Genomic DNA, 18374 nt, shown 5'->3' on the forward strand with positions numbered 1-18374 from the left:
CACACACACACACACACACACATACACACACACGGACACACACACACACACACACACACACACACACACACACACACACACACACACACACACACACACACACACACACACACACACACACACACACACACACACACACACACACACACACACACACACACACACACACACACACACACACACACACACACACACACACACACACACACACACACACACACACACACACACACACACACACACACACACACACACACACACACACACACACACACACACACACACACACACACACACACACACACACACACACACACACACACACACACACACACACACACACACACACACACACACACACACACACACACACACACACACACACACACACACACACACACATCCACACACACACACACACATACACACACACACACACGCATACACACACACATACACACACATTCTGTTGCCCTTGCACCACCATCACCACCACCCCACGCAGCTACGAGGAGGTGGTGGACTTCCGCGACCCCATTACGCGCTACGACTCCCTCGGGGGCTATCTGTTCAACATCGCCTTCCTGCGCCGCGCCTTCGACCCGGCCTTCACCCTGCACGACATCATTGTGGACCCCCACATCGACAACGCCATCACCACCCGCTGGACCATGAGGTGAGGGAGGGGGCGACGGGGCGTGTGCCGTGTGGGGTGGGCGGGGGTGGATCCTCCGGCGTGGGGTGTGGGGGGTGGCGGCGGCGGTGGGGCGTGTGGCGGAGGTATGGGACATATATCACAGTTTGTGTCAGTATGACGTGTGGGCAGTGGTGTTTCGCGTCCTCCTGCTGCCTCTGCGTTAGGCGCTGTGGCACGGCCGGGCGGTGCGGCACACACTGACACACGGGGCAAGGCCTCGTGTGTTGCGCCCATTGTGCTTTGTGTCGCTAGGACAGCTGCGCTTACGCTGCTGCTGCCTCGTGTCCTCCCGCGTGTCCTCGCTCGTGTTGCAGCATGCGCTTCACGCCCGCCGGTTCGCTACCGACAAAGAAGTACTGGAACCCCACCATCACCTTCACCGGTGGGTCCGTTGGGCGGAGGGAGAGGGGAGGGAGAGGGAGAGGGGCTGCGCTTGGGGCTCCCCGCGTTTCAAGACGGGCCAGCGCCTGTGCGGTCGGCCATGCGACCGTCGGCAACCGGCAGTCGGCGGTCGGCGGTCGAAGCGGGCAGCATCTCAGCTAAGCACAGCAAAGCCTGGAGATGCCAATCAAGAAGTCATGTGTCTTACATGCATATGATAGAGCTGTCCAATCTACTGGCGTGGCGCGTGCAACGCGGCGGAAACCGTCCGCCTGCGGGGCTTCGCTGCACGAGGCATCGTGGGTGGGGCTTCGCTAGGCTATGCTAGGCAATAACGCGCAGAACTCCCTGGTCGGCATCTGTGCAGCGGCAGCCCGCCCGGGCTTTTGGTGCAAACAGATTGACCTTGATGCAAGGGGGTGAGGCACTCGCCCCCGAGATGCTTTACCTAACACGCGCTGCGAACACACGCAATGTTTGCCTTGTGCTCTTTAACACACACACACACACACACACACACACACACACACACACACACACACACATGCACACACGCACAGGGGATTAGGCGTGCCCCGTAAACGTTGTAGCGCGTCGCCGACGCGGAGCATGACAGCGCATGATGGTGCACCTCGGAGACGCGGCTGAATGCCAAACGCCCGGGTAGCTCGGGGGAGCTAGGGGGTTCCAGGCAACATATGCCCGGGTAGGGGGTTCCAGGCAACATATGCGGATGAGTGTACTCAAGGTGACAACTGGGGCAACATCGACAAACGCGTAGGTATTTGTGGGTAACTGCGCGCGCGTGTATGGCTAATTGTTCCGTTAGTTTTTGTTTAATACACACACTTTACACACACACACACACCGGTAGTTATTCCGCAAGGGTTACTGGCGCGGTTAAGGGTCGGAGTGCGTTACCCTGTGGACTCAAGAGCTGTTTACGCTCCGCCGGGGAAACGCCAGGTCACGGCAGCCCTCGATTAAGAGCCCTGTCGTTGGTTATGCCAGATACACGATTCACGTGATCTGGCAGAATAACCGTGGAAACCGTAGTCACACACACACACACACACACACACACACAAACACACACACACACACAAACACACACACACACACACACACGCGCGCGCGCTGCTGCTGTCTGACCCCATCCCCTCGTGCTTTCCTGATACTCGGCTGGCCGTGCAGGCACGTCGACCTACGTGTTCAATCCCAACTCGGGCAAGATTTTCCGCCACATCGACACATGGGACAGCATCAGCAATCAGGTGGGTGGCGCCAATCCACAACACCGCACGTGACCGCACCTGCCTTCGGAGCTTCGGGCCCCGTGTGCCGCCACGCCGGAAATGACCGCATCTGCCTCCGGAGCGTTGGATCCCGTGCCCCGCCGCCGAGCAGCAGCAAACCGCCCGCTCCAGCCGCTCTCAAACATGCAGCAACCTACAAAACTACCGTACGTTAAGCTGATCACCACGCACCCCTGAAAAAAACAATTATTTTTACACCACGCACCTCTAAACCGGCTTCTATTTTGCACCACGCACCCCACGGTGTGGCAACTTTACAGAACCACGCAGCCGTGAACTGCGTGGTTTGTGGTCCCAAGTGTGCGTGTACAAGGGGTTAGGCAACGCAGTGGTGAAACTGCACAGTGTCGTCCATGCGCGCGTGCTGTAACCGTCACCGCCACCACCACGGACCGCTGCCACCCTCCGCCACTGCCCCAGCCCCAGCACTCTAATCCGACTCCTCGCTCTCGTCAGAGTACGTGGAATAGATACTCCGTAGTGGTGTTCATAATATATGTAGTACTAGCGCTGTAATTTGGCGATTTGGCAATTTCGGCGGCACGGCACGCCCCAGATGGGTATTTCTGTGGAACCCCGCACCCCACCCGAAACAATTCGTGCAGAACCCCGCACCCCCCCCCCAGGTGCGGGGTATTTCAGGTTTTCTGCCAAAATAATTAATTACATGCGTGGTGATATGGATTAGGTACGGTATGCAACTGACCCTTCTGCCTAATTCTGCCGGGTGCACCCCCGCGGCACCACCAATCGCAGGAGTTCTTCTCTGTGGAAGGCTTTGTCGACTTCTTCAAACAACTGCTGTCCTTCTACTCCACACCCACACTGGAGACGCCCCAGTACACAATCCTCAGGTGTGGCCGGGTGGGCCCGCTGGGCCCGCGGGCAAGGGGATACGGGGCGAGGGGATATAGAGCGAGGGATGCGGAGCGTGGCTTGGGGCGCAACTGGGGGATAGCAACGCGACCTGCCTGGCCGTGCCGTGTGCTCATTGGGTGCTCAAAGCCTTCAGAGTGCTGCGGTGCCAGGGTATCGCACGCCACGGTGCCCTCGTGTGTCCTCGGCTTGTCCACCGTTCACACACCATAGAGCACGGCGCGCTACCAATCTGTACCAATGTTTGTTAGACGCGCACAAGACGAGAAAAGGGTCATACCGTGCTGATGCTGATGCTGTGTGATGCCCCTGCTGGCAGGCGGGCGCGTGACTACGAGGTGCGGCGCTACGAGCCGTACGTGGTGGCGCAGACGGACATGGAGGCGGCGGGGCAGCTCAACCGGGAGGTGCTGCGTAGCGGCCAGGTGGGTGACGGCGGCAGCAGCAGGGTCCTGGTGGGGGCGGGGGCGGCAGGAGGCGGGGGCGGGAGCAAGAGGCAGGCTGGGATGCGGGTGTGGTCAGTGCTGCACATGGGGTGAAAGCTACGAGCGACAGCTGTTGCTGATCTGTTAGGCTAAGGTAGTCCCTTCAAACGCAACTGCCATGCCCACTCCTTCACATCCTCTACAACACCCCCATAACCTCATAACCTCCCAAAATGCAACCGCACACTCCCTCTGTCCCTTCCGCCTGCTCGCAGGTGTCGGTCAACCCGGCGGGCGCGGGCAACAAGGCCTTCAACACACTGGCGCGATACATCTTTGGCGACAACCAGGCGCGCGCCAAGATGGCCATGACCACACCCGTGTTCTCAGACACGGCCGGCAGCATGCGCTTCGTGATTGGGCAGACCACACTCAAGGTGCGGGCGGGGTGTCGTACAGGAGTTTGCTTGGCAGGGTCACCATTCCACACGGAACTCGTGACTTAAGTTGCGATTCTTCTAATTCCGCCCTCTACCCCGCAGACGCTGCCCTCGCTGCCGCAACCCAACTCCAGCGCCGTGTCTCTGGAGCAAGTGGAGGGCGGCGTGTTCGCAGCACGTGTGTTTGGCGGCTATGCCAAGGAGGCCGACGCGGCGCGGGAGGCGGGGGCCCTGAAGGCGGCGCTGACGCGGGACGGGCGCAAGGCGGCCAGCGGCGTGTGGACGTTGGCACGATACAACGACCCCTCCACGCCGGCACCCTTCCGGCGCAACGAGGTGCTGCTGCCGCTGGAGGGCTACGAGCTGTGGAAGTAAGGTCTTGGAAGTGAGGTCTTGGAAATGGGCTGCCAGAGTGAGGGAGTGAGTGTGCAATATGCGAGGGGCCTGTGTAGGTGTGGGGTGGGGCATGGTCGCCGCAGGAACGAACCTCACCCATAGCGATGATGCGGTGTCCGAGTTTGGAGCTCAGGATTTAGGAGTCCTTTAGGGTGTGTAGGCCCTTGCCCTCCGTCTCCGAAACCGACACGTCCCAGTATCCCAGTATTGAGGCAAGAAAATGGTGCGAAGGATTTGTGGTGCAAGAGCAGGTGTGGGGCGCAGAGAGAGCAGCGCCCATGTTTGTGGGATGTGCCGTGGAAGGCAAATTGTGGCGTCTAATGCAGGGTTTATCTATAAAATGTCTATCATCAGTCAATGCAACGGCGAAGCTGTGGGGTACGCACCCCTGGTACGCAGAGTCAGATTCAGCACTGAGTGTGGTATGCTATGCGCCACATCTGAGGAATGCATGGTCGCATGTTTGCGGACTTGCGGCCCGGTGGAATGCCACCGGCCTGGAAGTTGTATGGAAGGCATTAAACAGGGCTGTCACAGGGCAAGAGAGTTTGTGAGGGAGAGCACAACATGCGCGAACGTGGTACAGCGGCAGCAGTGTATGATAGCCAGTGGGCCGCCGTTTTAGCAGTTGGCTCGCCCCCAAAGGACCATACATTAGGGTTGTTTGCAGTTTTTGCGTTTTCGCCAAAGCGTGTATGCAAATAGCGGCTGCTTCGGAGTATTTGTCAAGCGGAGAAACCTTTAAAAACATGCCACACAGAAAAACTGGTAGAACAAGAGAAGGTGGCTCTCCCTTGCAAGGGAAAAGTGGGCTGTGCCGCCACGCCACGTCCTCCGTCTGAGGCCGAAGGTTCCGATACTAGCCTCATCTCCCGGACATAGCCGGGGTCGGTTTGTACAGGCACCGCCCGCCATATGTGCCCAGTCGCGCCCAGCTATCAAGCACTAGTGCAGCAGGCAGCAGGCCAACCAGACAGCAAGGAAAATACCCCTGCCGCTGCAGCCGACTGCCCGCTACGCCATCCTCGTCAGCACAGGTCGCTAACCAGACAACACCGGCAGGTCTCAACCTGCGCGCCGGCGCCGCTTTGAAGGCGGCGCCGCGCTGTCCTCCTCCACGTGGCCTTGCCCGCCCCCTCTGCTCCGAACATGCGCGCCGCCACTGCCGCTGGGCCCAGGGCCGCCCGTGCCGCCACCACCACCGGGCCCAACGCCGTGGCCGCTGCTGTTGCCGCCGGTAGGCGCGGTGCCACCGCCGCCGCCACCGCCGTCTCCAGGCCCTGCACCGCCGCCACCGCCACCGCCACCGCCACCGCCGCCGCCAGGCCCTGCACCGCCACCGCCGCCAGCAGGTCGCAGGGCTGCAGGCCGCGGTTTGCCAAGCAGCATCTCCATCAGCGCGTGCCGCATGTTTGTAGCCGAGTTGGCATCGCGGCCCTGCAGTTCAACATGCAAACAGGGCGTGTGTCATCCCATGTGTCATCCCGTGTGTCACCCCGTATCATCTCCAAACCGCCCTGTGTCATCCCGTGTCATCCCGTGTCATCATCTCCAAACCGACCTGCCGCCCCAAACCTGGTAGAAAAAGCGCTCCTCCAAGGCTTTGTCCAAGGCCTGTCAGGCCTGTGGAGCCATCAGCATCAGGACAAGTGTTCCCCGGTCACGGGAAAAGGGGCTGAGCCCCTCCACAGTCTGAGGCCGAACAACCTCATCGCCCGGACATAGCCGGGGTCGGTTTCCACAGGCACATAGCCAAACTAGGTGCCTATCTAGCAGTCGCGATGCCACAGCAGAGCCAACCGTAGCCAGACGCAGCACAGTTGTCAACAGCCGCACTACTTGTCATGCCGCAACGCATGCCCTGCCAGCCCCACCGCAGACCGCTACTTAGACACCGCCAGCCGGCTCCTCAGCCTGCGCGCTTGCGCCGCTTCTTCGGCTGCGCTGCGCTCTCCTCCTCCACGTGGCCTTTCCCGCCCCTCCGCTACCAAGATGCGCGCACGCGCCGCCGCCGCTGCCGCTGCCGCCGCCGCCGCTGCCGCCGCCGCCGCTGTTGCCGCCGCCGCTGCCGCCGCCGCCGCCGCTGCCGCCGCCGCCGCCGCCGCCGCCGCCGCCGCCGCCGCCGCCAGTCTGCAGCGATGCAGGTCGCTTGTGCCCCAGCAGCATTTCCACCAGCGCGTGCCGGATGTTGGTTGCGGAGTTGACATCACGTCCCTGCACCGTCGGGAGGGTAGAGTGAGTGAGTCCCACTGAGCCCACGACTGAGCCGTCACCCAGCCGTCACCCAGCCATCACCCACTGAGCCCCACTGAGCCGCACTGAGCCGTCACCCAGCCAGCCATCACCCACTGAGCCCCACTGAGCCGCCACCCAGCCACCCATCCATCGCCCAGCCAGCCGCCCGCCCACAAAGTGGACTCACCCACACCGTCCCGCAGTGGTTGCACACTTGGACTTGGTGAGCACGTAAGCCCCCCCATGGTACGACCGCCTGCAGGCAGCGCTGCCCGTTGCCGAGTAAGCGCCGCCCGCACTTCGCACACACCTGGGGAGGGAGGGGGCAGGAGTACAGTGTGAACCTTGCTGGCTACCCGGCTACCTGTACACGAGCCCCATCCTGTCCACCCGACCACCTGTCCACTCATTCCAACCCGTCTGCTCTCATCTTGCCTGCGATGTGTAGAACTCGTCCACGTACACCACCAGGTGCGCGTACTTGTCCACCAGCAGGCGGAGCAGTGCCCGGTTTGGGCCCCGCCCCAACCTGCTGATGCAACCGCCATAGCCAGTGTTGGCGTTGCCCCAGCCAACAATGACCTCCTCCTTGGGCCTTCCACCAGCCAGCTGCTGCGCCGTGTGCTCCAGCACCTGTACCCGTGGCATTGGTGTAGCGTCAGCGCAGTGCAGTTGGTGTGGATGCATCTGCTGGCCTCCTCCCCTCAACCCCCACCTTCTGCGTCCGCACATGGACAGTCAGGCGCCACCGCCGCTGGCTCCACTGCCGGTAGAAACGGAGTAGGTGCCACAGCCCGTACTGTTGCACCGGCGCAGGCGCAGACCCGGCCGCCGCCGCCGCGTCCACGCCACCTCCAGAGTAGAGGTAGCGTATTCGCCGCTCATGGTCAGCTGCCGACGCCACCCGCGCGCTGGGTATCCCCGCCTGACAGCGCTTGAGCGCCGGCTGCTCCTTTAGCCGTGCCTGCAGCCACAGCCGACGGCCTGTCTGGCCTGTGCAGTGGCGGTAGCCAGCGCCAGACAGCCGGGTAAAGCAGGCGCGCTGCTGGCGGCGCCGTTCTGTTGCGGCACGCTGATGCGTGTGCTGGCGCGTGCCCCGCCACCCTCGCCTCTTGCCCTTCCACCTCCCGCCCCCCTTGCGCCGCCACCTCCGTTTCTGCCCCCGCCGACGCCGTCGCTGCTGTCGCCGCTGCCGCCGCTGCTGCCGCTGCCATCGCCGCTGTTGCCGTCGCCGCCGTCGCTGCAGTGGGGGCTGGGCAGGCCCAGGAGCCTGGCCATCTGGGCCACGCCAGGCGTGCGCGGCTCGTGGCCGGCCACTGTAGCTGTGCGGTGAGAAGCCTGGCATTGACCCGACACAGGCCACCAGGTAGTTGCCTACGCCGGGATCAACGCCCACGATGCGCATGGGGCTAAGGGTTGCCTGCTCAAAGACAGCCAGCGGATCGCCAGCCGCGACCACGCCCGGCACTGAGTTGTCCCCGGGTGCCCGGCCCGGCCCGCCACGGGGCCCACGCTGGTCATCGTCTTCACTGCCGCTCCCTCCGCTGCCATGCGCCCGCGTGCCGCCACGCCCGCGCGCTCGGCTGCCCGCGCGCCCGCGCGACGGGCTGTTGTGCGCCCGCGTGCCGCCACGCCCGCGCGCTCGGCTGCCCGCGGGACGGTTTCACAGGTTTTGGTGCTGGGGGGGTGGTTCGGCAGATGGCGAGGGTGCGGGGCCGAGCTGCGGGCACGCGGGGGGAAGTCCGCGCGCGACCTCGCATCTGGACTCGGTGTTGACCCAGCTATTAATATTACATGAATATTTAAGTATTTAGAAGCTGCGCGGGCGAAACGATCGATTCTGCGTCCATTGGATCCCATTTCCCCAGACTCCATTTCCCCGATGAGGTGCGGGGGCGGCAAGCCGTGGCCCCTGGAGGCCAGTACACCATGTGGTGAGGACCGTTATTAGAGGTGTTTAACCTCTAATAGCATTAGGTATAGCGTAATGACTTGCGAGCAATGGTATACTGTATCGAGCGGCGTGGCCCGCTTGACTCTGAGTCGCCATGGAGCAGGCTGACGTCGACTTAATCGGTAACCTGGCACGTCAACATAGGCTGAGCGCTGAAGGCTTCCAGTGCTTTCGCGAAAGCAGATCCTGTGCACAAAGAAGGTTTAGACTATCTATGAGCAGCCGGCTCGTCTCATAGGCAGCTTATGGCTCAGGTCATCTCAGCTGTTTGAGTTTGATTCGCTTTAGCCAGGAGGACCAGGTGTACATCTTAAATGAGCTGATAGGAGGTAAGCAAAGTGCGGAAGGAAGGGTATGCCGTGTGGGCGCAGGGCGAGGGTTGGCGATTAGCCGGAAACGCATAATTCCCGCTTGCCCTCCCCGCCGCCGTCTCACTGCCCCACTTCCTGTAACTGTACATGTTCTGCACTTTCCTGCTCATGCCTCCCACGCACTGCTTGTGTGTCGCAAGTATCAGCGCTACGGCCAGTGTTTGTGTTGCTGCGTGTCTGTTTAAGCGCTCCCAAACCAGAACGCTGAGCGCTCCTATGTATTCCGAATTGCGTGCAGGAGGTGCTTCGCTCACGTCGCCCATCCCGCATGAGTCCACCAGCGCCTCGTGGTGGTGGCCCGCCTCGTGGCTCAGACCCGCGGCACCTCTGGGGCCCGGAGGGCAAGGAGCAGGCGACGAGGGCTGTCAGCAGCAACCGCAGCAGCCATCGCAACAGCCGCATGAGAATGACAACACCTCATCAGTCACAGCGCCCACCAGCGTGCCTGTCAGCGCCAGCCGCTGTCCAGCTGTCGTCAGCGCCGCTCAAACCCTGCTGCTCGCCAACAGGCATCGGCATGACAGGGCTCGTCACAGCAGGCGCGTTCCTGATGCTGTTCAAGGCCGTGGTCCAGGCGTTGTGCAGCATTGAGGCGGAGCCGGGGTGCCCGGCGTGGGTGACTAGCAGCGCAGCGCTGGGCGACGCTCGCCAGCTGGTGCGCGCCCAGGTATGCCCACACGCCGCCGTACAGCAGGACCTTGGACAGCGGCACGTCGCCCAGCGCTGCGCTGCTAGTCACCCACGCCGGGCACCCCGGCTCCGCCTCAATGCTGCACACCGCCTGGACCACGGCCTTGAACAGCATCAGGAACGCGCCTGCTGTGACGAGCCCTGTCATGCCGATGCCTGTTGGCGAGCAGCAGGGTTTGAGCGGCGCTGACGACAGCTGGACAGCGGCTGGCATGGGGGAGATGAGGAGCTGGGCCAGTGCCGCACCCACGCCGTGAAGTGCCGCACCCACGCCGGCACGAACCGCACCCACCCTGGCAGCCCGCTGCCCACGTAATCGAACCCCGCCTGCAGCTGCATGCGCTCGGCTGTCCAAGGTCCTGCTGTACGGCGGCGTGTGGGCATACCTGGGCGCGCACCAGCTGGCGACGGGCAGCGGGCTGCCAGGGTGGGTGCGGTTCGTGCCGGCGTGGGTGCGGCACTTCACGGCGTGGGTGCGGCACTTCACGGCGTGGGCCGCGGTGGAGGGCCTCGCATTCACGGCCGCCCTTGCGATGCACGGGGCGTCGGTGCTCGTGCACAGCCTGGTCCTGGACCTGGCCGTGCGCCTGGGCATGTGGCTGCGTTTCCGCTGATGGGGGGCACCGCACGTGGCTGATGGGCCCCCTACGGTATGTCTTCCTGCTGTGCGTTCCGTGCGCGGCGCTGTGTAGATAGGGCAAGTGCAGCATCAAAGCTGCAGCGCAACATGCATGGACCCCAGTAGTAATGGCAGTAGCAATTGGTAAGCTAGCGCGGTGGCAGGACGCTGCAGGCACCGCAGCTGGCACGTATTCAACGGCCGGTTCGCAGGCGCGGTACTTTACGTAATGCACGGATCCTTTGATGAGAGCGCTGGATTCTAGCAACACATCGACACGACGCGCATATCATACACGTCAACATAGGTAATGCATAGAACGCCACGTTTTGATTGGGGTCGGGGGCAGGGAAGGACTGCGCCCCAGTAGTGCAGTACTGCTGGGTCCCGGTGAACGCTGCGCAGGGTCGGCGCCGTCCATAATATGCACGGGGTTTGCGAACTGGGGAGTGGAGTGGAGAGCTGACATCACTGGGGGACAAGCGCCTGGCAACCATAGGGGCCCCCACTCGCTTTGCAGGCGCATGTTAGGGACTGAGAGGCTGTGGGGGCTGATGCGGGGCGCCTGTGTACCATATTACGTGTGACCGCGCCCCTGCATTGGGTGGCGCGAGGCTGTGTCTTTCCTCACGGCCGCAGCGCTAGGTACCGTATTAAGAAGACGTAACGTGTGCGGAACAGAACACCAAGCTTTACCGTGTGTGTGTGTGTGTGTGTGTGTGTGCGCGCGCGCGAACTGCTGTCGTTTTGAGGGCCCACGGGACGAGGCACGTTTGTTTCTCGGATGCGACATTGCTCCGACGGCAGCTGTTGTTTTGACGGCGCTCGGATGCGACCTGGCTGCCGTGCAAGCGAGCAGAGTCTCGGTGAAGCCAGCGGATGGAGGCAGCTTTAAGCGCTCCGGCAAGAAGCAAAGACTTGTCTTGCTTCTTGCTTCTTCATACAGCTTGTGAATTGGCTCTTCTACTTGCAAGACCGTGCTCTTCAATCATTCTCTTATCTCCAAGTAAACTATCGGCGCAGAGCGCAACGGGCAACCCATCAGGGTATCTGTAACACGCCTGCCGTCAAGCTATTCTGCTCTTCTGTTTTCCTGCACCGTGACTCCATCAGAGCCTGCTGACAGCACTGTGCCACTTCACACGCCTTGCCGGTGCGGATTGGGAACTTGCTGGTGCTCACTTGTGTGCTGGCGCAGCCCATGTTCTCTTTCGGTGTGCAGCCCGCTTGCGTGTTGGACTCATCAGATTGAGCCGCGCTCAGCCATACAACCTGATGAGTAGCCCAGCTACTGATGACCCAGCTTGCCACAGGCACGCGGTATCTATGCCTTCCTCTTGCGGCTGTTAGAGGTGCTGAAATGTTGCGGGGAACGTGGTCTAGTGGTGCATGCCAGTAAGTGCTGGTGGTCTGTTGATGGCTGGGCTTGGGCTGGGTTGTGCTCCATGTTCGGTGTACGACCGTTTGGGTGTGGTGCGGTGCTGCCAGCCTGCCAAACATATAACGTCTGGAATTTATTACCTCCGTAATGCCCACCTCAACTGGCTTTCAGCATGGCGTGGGTTGCCACGGCCTCTGCAACTTGATAGTGGGCCAACTGGGTGCTGGCCCGCCAAGCATGCGCGTCACCAACCTCCAGAGCCCTCCAGAGCCCTCCAGAGCCCTCCAGAGCCCTCCAGAGCCCTTCAGAGGCCCGTGCAAATCCCTCCAGAGGCTGAGCGGCTCTGAAACAGCTGTGTCAGGAATGCCAGACCACCCTAAATGCAGCAGGAAGCCGCTTTCTAGCTCTGGCTGCCTGCGAAGCAGCTGCAGGAGGACCTGAGCCCCGATGCCCACCGTAAATTCAGGAAGGCTGTGAAAGAAATTCTCAACACTGGGCAGGCACACACGGCAGCATGGCGACAGGTCAGAATATCGCAGTGCTTGGCTGCTGCTGTGCGGGGCCCGAGGGGCTGACGCAACGGGTGTTACATGAACCAGCGGGTTGCCGCCTCACAGTCGCTGATCCTTCCAGCTAGGATCCGCATCACTACGTCAGCCGACGGGGCCTTAAACTTTGGGCTTGGGAACTTCTACCTGCGCCAGGTGATCCTCACGTCTCCGGCTGTCGCCAACCTGACCGAACCCCCAACACCACAAACACAGCATTCAAGGCGGGCGTGGACATGCTGCTCCTACTACCCCGACAATGTTAGCTATCTCAAGCGCGTCCAGATTGTTGCACTGCAGAACGGATACACCACCGAACAGTACATGCTCGAGTGCCGAGTATGTTTTATGACTCCTGACAACCAGTGGGCAGCACATTGGCGACAGTGGACTTACCACGACGCTGGAATTCGCAGACCCATACCCTATTGACCGCCAGCTCTACCTGCACTTCAAGGTGCGCGCGGGGACGTGGCAGCAGGGCGTGTCAGGGCGCGAGCGACCAATCAGTACAGTGTGCGCTGGGGCCCCAACTTCACGCGCCGTGTGAAGGAATCAAGTGTCCTTTATTTTGGCCATCACTTCAGTGACGATATCGCAAATATTCATGTCACAATGAACGGATGAGGTTTCGGCTGAGTTTTGGCTGGGTTTGTGCTGAGTTTCCTCCAAGTTTGTGCTGAGTTCCTTTAAGTTTCTGTGCCTCGATCCTTTCCCCCACAGCGCGGCGCCGCCCCCGCCGCGCCAGTTTCAGTGCAGCCCCGTTTGAGTCCCCATGTGCGGCACACTTGCAGCCTCTCCTTGTCCCCCAGTTTTGCGTTGGGTTTGGAATAAACTACCCCCCACCGCACCGGTCAGCCGCAGCCGCGTGTCAGCTCTGATGCAGCTCAATCGTACGTAGGAATTCTGACGCGCCGCACTGGTGCACAACGTGCACCGCACGCGGCCATTCCTCACCTGGCTCAATCACATCCCATCACATCTCACACGAAGCTCCCCTTACACCCTCGGCGCGGCACGGGTTGGCCGGCGCCCCCGCTGCGCCGGTCATCGCAGTCACATGTGCCCCCTTGTGCAGCCCAGATGTAGCTGATGGGAAAAGCGCAGCCCCATGCATCCCATCTGAATTTACACGCAGCTCACACGAGGCTTCCCAAACGGCTCCGCGCGCAGCTACCAGCTCCCACTCGCGCAACCGCCGACTAGCACCAATGACTCCTGTGCTCTGCCGTACACCCGTGCGCTCCTGTGGCATCGCAGTCGGCTTCCCGCGCAACTGTCAGCTCCCACCCGTACAGCTACCCAGCTCGCGCCAACGACCCGTGTTCATGCCCCGAGCCAGGGGCTCGCAGCCGGCCCGCCGTACAACTGCCAGCTCCCACTCGCCGCGGCAGCTACCCGCGGCAGCTACCGACACCCAACCGAACTCCTGTGCGGCTGAGGGGTTTTGGGTGTGCCGTACACGAGTTAGTTGGGAGTTAGTCGGAGCTGTCCCAGAACAGACATTATACTATTTTTGTAGCCGTGCAACGGTGCACGTGTACGTGGGGGCGGGCCCGCACACACACTTTCAAGTAGGACCTGCGGTGGCGCAGGGTCAGCACGAGGCAGGCCGTGAGCCCCTGGAGGCCTGTACACCATGTGGCGAGAACCGCTGGAGTGGCAAAAGAGCAAAACACCATGTTTTGTAATACGGCCGCTATCGATTACAGAGGGAGCAGGCAGGAGCAGGGCAGGCGAAGGCTATGCTGAGGGTGCAGCGGTTCAAGTCTAAGGGGACGAGCACACGCTCGGCTCCGGTTACTCGCCGCTCGAGGCAACGCGCACCAGCCCTAAGACAACCAAGGACCGTGATTCAAAACCCCTGCAACTCTGCTTGAAGTCTACCTGCAAGGAGGTTGACCGGCGGGCGCCGGGGGCGGGACACGACCCCGGCGGGGAATCGACGCATGGGGCCCAACCGACAGATGTCGGACCGCAGCTTCAGGGATTAGAGGCCCGCACGCGACTCTGCAACATAACCTTACCCACGAACTGGACACAGAGCGTATAGGGGCCTTCCCCTCCTGTTTGCGGAAGACTATTACATCGACAGCCGAACACAGACGCCACCACTCGGCCAGAATGGCCAGTAAGCACTTTGCGCTGGTGACACTGGCGCTGGTGGCACTGCTGAGCGGTGCCGCCATCGCCAAGATCAACGTGAACCTCACGGACAAGCTGGTCGATCTCGTCAAGAAGGTTAGCGCGCGCCAGTGGATGTGGTAGTGAGATAGAAGGACACATATGGAGCGTACTATGGCTTTGTAATGGTCTGAACTTGCCTCGCGGTGCCAGGACTTCAGTGCAATGCTTCCTGAACGTTGCATGCGGCATCCCTTCACCGTGGCCTGGCGACGTCTTGACCAACCGAGCCCCCCATGCGCCACGATTTGCAAGCGTAGAAGACCATGGAGCCGTTCGTGGAGGAGCTTCAGCGCGAGGACATGGACGTGAACCAGCCGGACTCCAAGGGCCGCCTGCCTCTTATCGAGGCGGTGCGCACGAAGGAGGTTAAGCTGGTAGATGCACTGCTGCAGTACGGAGCGCTGGCGAAGTCAAAGGACCCCGCAACCGGCGCCTCGCCGCTGCACGTGGCCTTCCAGCAGAACCTGCCCCAGGTAGGACACACGACGGGGGGTCGCCAGCGCAAGCTGGGCGACTCGGCGAGCGCTGGGACGCCGGCACAGGGGGAGATGGCGTCGAAGCATGTGGAAATTGGACTCGCGGGTATGAAAACATTGGGCAGTTGGCGAAGAGGCGCCGCAAGCTGGCTGTAGCGCGTCTGTCACGTCCGGGACGCCATCCCCGTCAGCCGAGACCGACTCTACGAAAAGCGGGGCGGCCCCGCGCATGCGGTTTCCATGCGTCGCGCTACCCCCAAAAGCTCGCAGCCCCCATCCCTCAACCCTAAGTCCAGGCCCAGACTTACGCCCACGTGCCGCTCACCACCTCTTTAAGACCACCCCGCCCAGGCCCTCAACTGCCACCTCTTCTTCGCCTCTTCCACCCCTCCCCCCACCACTCCTCCCCGCCCCCAAACCCCAAACCCCACCCACAAACCCCCTCTCCTCCTCCTCCTCCCGGCCCCTCCTCCTCAGATTGCCCGGCTGCTGCTTCAGTACGGCGCGGACATCAATGTGGAGGACAAGGCCGGCAAGAAGGCGCGGGAGTTCGCGCCCTCCAAGGAGATCCGCGACCTCATCACCGCCTACGACGCCGACGGCGCCCTGGCCTTTGAGGACGCGCCCGGCACCTGGACCAAGCAGAACAAGGACGCCAGTGAGTGTGGGCCTGTGGGGTGACGCTGGTGTTGGAGGAGGGGCAGCGCGTGAACGGGCAGGGCGGAGGACAGGGTGAAGGAGCATTGGAGGAGGCTGGCGGGCTGTAGTATGGTGCTGCGTTGTAACAAGCTAGCTGCCCTAGCATACATGTATGCACGCAGCGCACACGAGCAGGTTTTACCATTTTGATTCACCATGCGCTTCTCCATGTGTCCTCCGCCTGGTCCTCACACGCCCCTCCGCCGTGCCTCCTCTTCCTCCCCCAGAGGAGGACTACTGGTTCAACGCAAAGACAGGCGAGAGCCGCTGGAACCTGCCCCCCAGCTGCGCCTGGCAGCGCGTGGACGTGCAGGGCCACCCCATCAAGTACATCAACGCCGTCACCGGCCAGGAGGTCACCACCGTGCCGCCGGTGGGTGCGGGGCTGGGTGGCGATGTGCAAGGCAGGTGGAGGGAAGGTGGGACGGGGCGGCAAAGCGATCAGTCCTTGGGTTGTCAAGTTTGTGGGGTAGGAGAGCGGGCATATGATGCTGATGCAGGACAGCGTTGCGTTGTTGGGTCAAAGCTCTCGAGGTGCAAGGGTTACATGCGGTGTCGGCGACTGAACCAACCGACAAGATTGAAGCTGACGTGCTCCCCTGACTGCTGCTTGTTTTACTTGGTGGATACCTGCAGGCTCTGGCCTGGGCCAAGCTGCACACCGAGGGTCAGGACATCTGGTACAACTGGAAGCTGAACGTGTCGCAGGTGCGTGTGCATGTGCACGCTGTCGTCTTGCCGTGCTGTCGCTCTCTCCCACGTCTTCTTGGTGGCTCAACATTTGCTGGGTGATTGGTACAGCTTGTTGCATTACGGCTATACCATACAAGTGGGGCGGTGCGCGCACAGGACACACACGAACCGTTCTGACATTGCTCTTGCCGGGCCCCCGCCTGGTGCCGCAGATTGAGAAGCCTCACGAGGTGCCTGAGGCCATGCTGGCGGACATTGAGAAGAACATCAACGTGCGCTGGTGAGTTAGCGGGGTGCCTTTGGACCCCTGGCGAGTTGCAACTTGCCACCGTCAACCGTTAGAAGTGCCCTAACTCGCGGGGTCGTGACCCATGGTGATGCTGGCAGCAGCTACATGCGGGTCGGCTGCCTTGCTGCCGGGGCCCTCTGGCAGGCATCGCCCGCCGTCACCCCACCTCCGCGCGCGTCTATCCCGCAGGCACAACGAGAAGACCGGCGAGTTCGCCTGGATCGACCCCGCCTACCACACCCCCTGGCGCGAGCTGCATGACGACGGTGCGTGAGCCTGGGGACGGGGGTTGCGCGTGGCGGCCTTTGGGCCGTGACGACGCGTTCAACTGCAGTTTGTTCAACATGCTTGCCAGGAGCTCTGGAGCGAGTGCTGGTGAAACACTGCGTCAGCTGCTCGCTTTGCCTCGCTGGCTGCTAGCTCGCTCGGTGCTAAGCGCCACCTCTCCTGTCACGCCTCCGGCCTTGCAGAGCACAAGAAGCCCTACTGGTTCAACGTGGAGACGGGCGAGAGCGTGTGGGACATGCCCGAGGCGGTGGCCTGGACCAAGGTTAAGGACGACGACTCGGGGTGAGTGGGGCTGAGAGGGGCATGCTCGCGCGTGCGTGGGCGCCAATCGTTGGGCTGGCTTTGCGGGCGGCACGTAACTCGACGACCGGCGTCCTGCCATCCTGCGCACGTGCCCGCTTTGCGCCTGTCTCGCAGCGCTTTGGCTAGGGCTCTTGTCACAGCCATACGTGTTGCCTCCCTCACCTTCTTTCCGCTCTCGTCCTCGCTCCCGCCCCCACTTGTTGCAGCCACCACTACTTCTTCAACCGCCTGACCCAGGACAGTACCTGGGAGGCCCCCGAGCACCTGGCCTGGGTGCGCCACGACTCCGACCTGTGAGCGGCCGCCGGCATGCTCGCAGCCAGGAGTCCATAGCCTCATAGCTGGAGGGCGCTGGTGTACATAGTGGGACCGAGGGAACAGCTGCAAAAGGAGGTTGCTGGGTGCAGCTGCAACGGCAGCCGGGACAAGGGCAGCCTAGCGTGTGCATGGGCTCTTGACGGCTGACGTGGCAGTGTGTTGTAGGGCATTGTGCGGCAGCCATGGGCTGAGTTCCACGGTGTGGTGTTGTCGCTGCGTTGTGCGAAGGGCGCCCGTCGGTGCTCGCGGTGGGGAAGAAGATCCAAGTACATGTGCGGTACAGTGCTGGGTGAAGAGGGCGAGAGTGGAGTATGGGTCGGCGACGGAGGCAAATCGCCAGACCAGCTTTCATTCTTTTGTGCATGCTAGGCAACCTAGTGTATGGTGTGGATGTGAGGATATGGATGCGCATGATGCACAAGTTGTAGTGACTAGGTCTCATTTCCTTGTGCAGCCCTGTGTGGGAGGAACCCACGTTCCCAACGACACCTGTTAGAAGCGGACCTGGAGATGCCTTTTGACCAGCTGTCATGCTACAAGCCCTGTGTCCTGTGCCCCAAGAAGTCACTCCAAATGTAGGGAGTTATAGTTGACAGTTTGGGCCCAGCTGCGTGTGGCCCAGGCGAAGCAACTATGGATGACAGGATGAGCAACTGGGGCTCGTGTTGGGTGTTCATGCACGAGTGCAGGCTGGTGCATGCAAGGCCGCAAGGGTGCAGGAGCACACGCAACACGCCGCCCCGCCGGCCCCGGTGGCCCGGTCTGCACCAAATCAACCCCGAGCGATGTCCC

The 18374-nt window shown here is 61.9% G+C and overlaps 3 protein-coding genes across 3 annotated transcripts in view; all 3 read left to right on the forward strand.

Moving 5' to 3' along the window:
- The window catches only part of CHLRE_06g304400v5 (uncharacterized protein), a 6702-nt gene extending 1361 nt beyond the window's left edge, over positions 1-5341 (forward strand). Inside the window, exons 3-9 of the mRNA XM_001691346.2 lie at positions 506-676; positions 1012-1079; positions 2273-2352; positions 3151-3248; positions 3590-3695; positions 3971-4132; positions 4238-5341. Coding sequence (XP_001691398.2) covers positions 506-676; positions 1012-1079; positions 2273-2352; positions 3151-3248; positions 3590-3695; positions 3971-4132; positions 4238-4510 — 958 coding nt within the window. The 3' untranslated portion in view covers positions 4511-5341. The remainder of the gene's footprint in view (positions 1-505; positions 677-1011; positions 1080-2272; positions 2353-3150; positions 3249-3589; positions 3696-3970; positions 4133-4237) is intronic.
- A 3408-nt stretch (positions 5342-8749) lies between these two features.
- On the forward strand, positions 8750-13031 carry CHLRE_06g304450v5 (uncharacterized protein). Its single transcript, XM_043063673.1, has 3 exons — positions 8750-9049; positions 9330-9758; positions 10138-13031. The coding sequence occupies exons 2-3, from the start codon at positions 9498-9500 to the stop codon at positions 10393-10395; spliced, it is 519 nt and encodes a 172-aa protein (XP_042924379.1). The 5' UTR covers positions 8750-9049; positions 9330-9497; the 3' UTR covers positions 10396-13031.
- Positions 13032-14357: 1326 nt separating this feature from the next.
- CHLRE_06g304500v5 (uncharacterized protein) lies at positions 14358-18369 on the forward strand. Its single transcript, XM_001691344.2, has 9 exons — positions 14358-14570; positions 14774-14989; positions 15470-15650; positions 15919-16064; positions 16328-16399; positions 16597-16664; positions 16863-16939; positions 17144-17243; positions 17471-18369. The coding sequence occupies exons 1-9, from the start codon at positions 14454-14456 to the stop codon at positions 17559-17561; spliced, it is 1068 nt and encodes a 355-aa protein (XP_001691396.2). The 5' UTR covers positions 14358-14453; the 3' UTR covers positions 17562-18369.
- Positions 18370-18374: the final 5 nt, after the last annotated feature.

Source organism: Chlamydomonas reinhardtii, chromosome 6, assembly GCF_000002595.2.
Source record: "Chlamydomonas reinhardtii strain CC-503 cw92 mt+ chromosome 6, whole genome shotgun sequence".
In the NCBI taxonomy this organism is placed as follows: domain Eukaryota; kingdom Viridiplantae; phylum Chlorophyta; class Chlorophyceae; order Chlamydomonadales; family Chlamydomonadaceae; genus Chlamydomonas; species Chlamydomonas reinhardtii.

Excerpts from the sequence above, each read along its gene's own strand:
- CHLRE_06g304450v5 (XM_043063673.1), top strand. The coding sequence starts at position 9,498 with ATGACAACACCTCATCAGTCACAGCGCCCACCAGCGTGCCTGTCAGCG. Across the intron at positions 9,759-10,137 it reads GCCAGCTGGTGCGCGCCCAG|GTCCTGCTGTACGGCGGCGT; the intron begins GTATGCCCACAC and ends CGGCTGTCCAAG.
- CHLRE_06g304500v5 (XM_001691344.2), top strand. The coding sequence starts at position 14,454 with ATGGCCAGTAAGCACTTTGCGCTGGTGACACTGGCGCTGGTGGCACTG. Across the intron at positions 14,990-15,469 it reads TCCAGCAGAACCTGCCCCAG|ATTGCCCGGCTGCTGCTTCA; the intron begins GTAGGACACACG and ends CCTCCTCCTCAG. Across the intron at positions 17,244-17,470 it reads GTTAAGGACGACGACTCGGG|CCACCACTACTTCTTCAACC; the intron begins GTGAGTGGGGCT and ends CACTTGTTGCAG.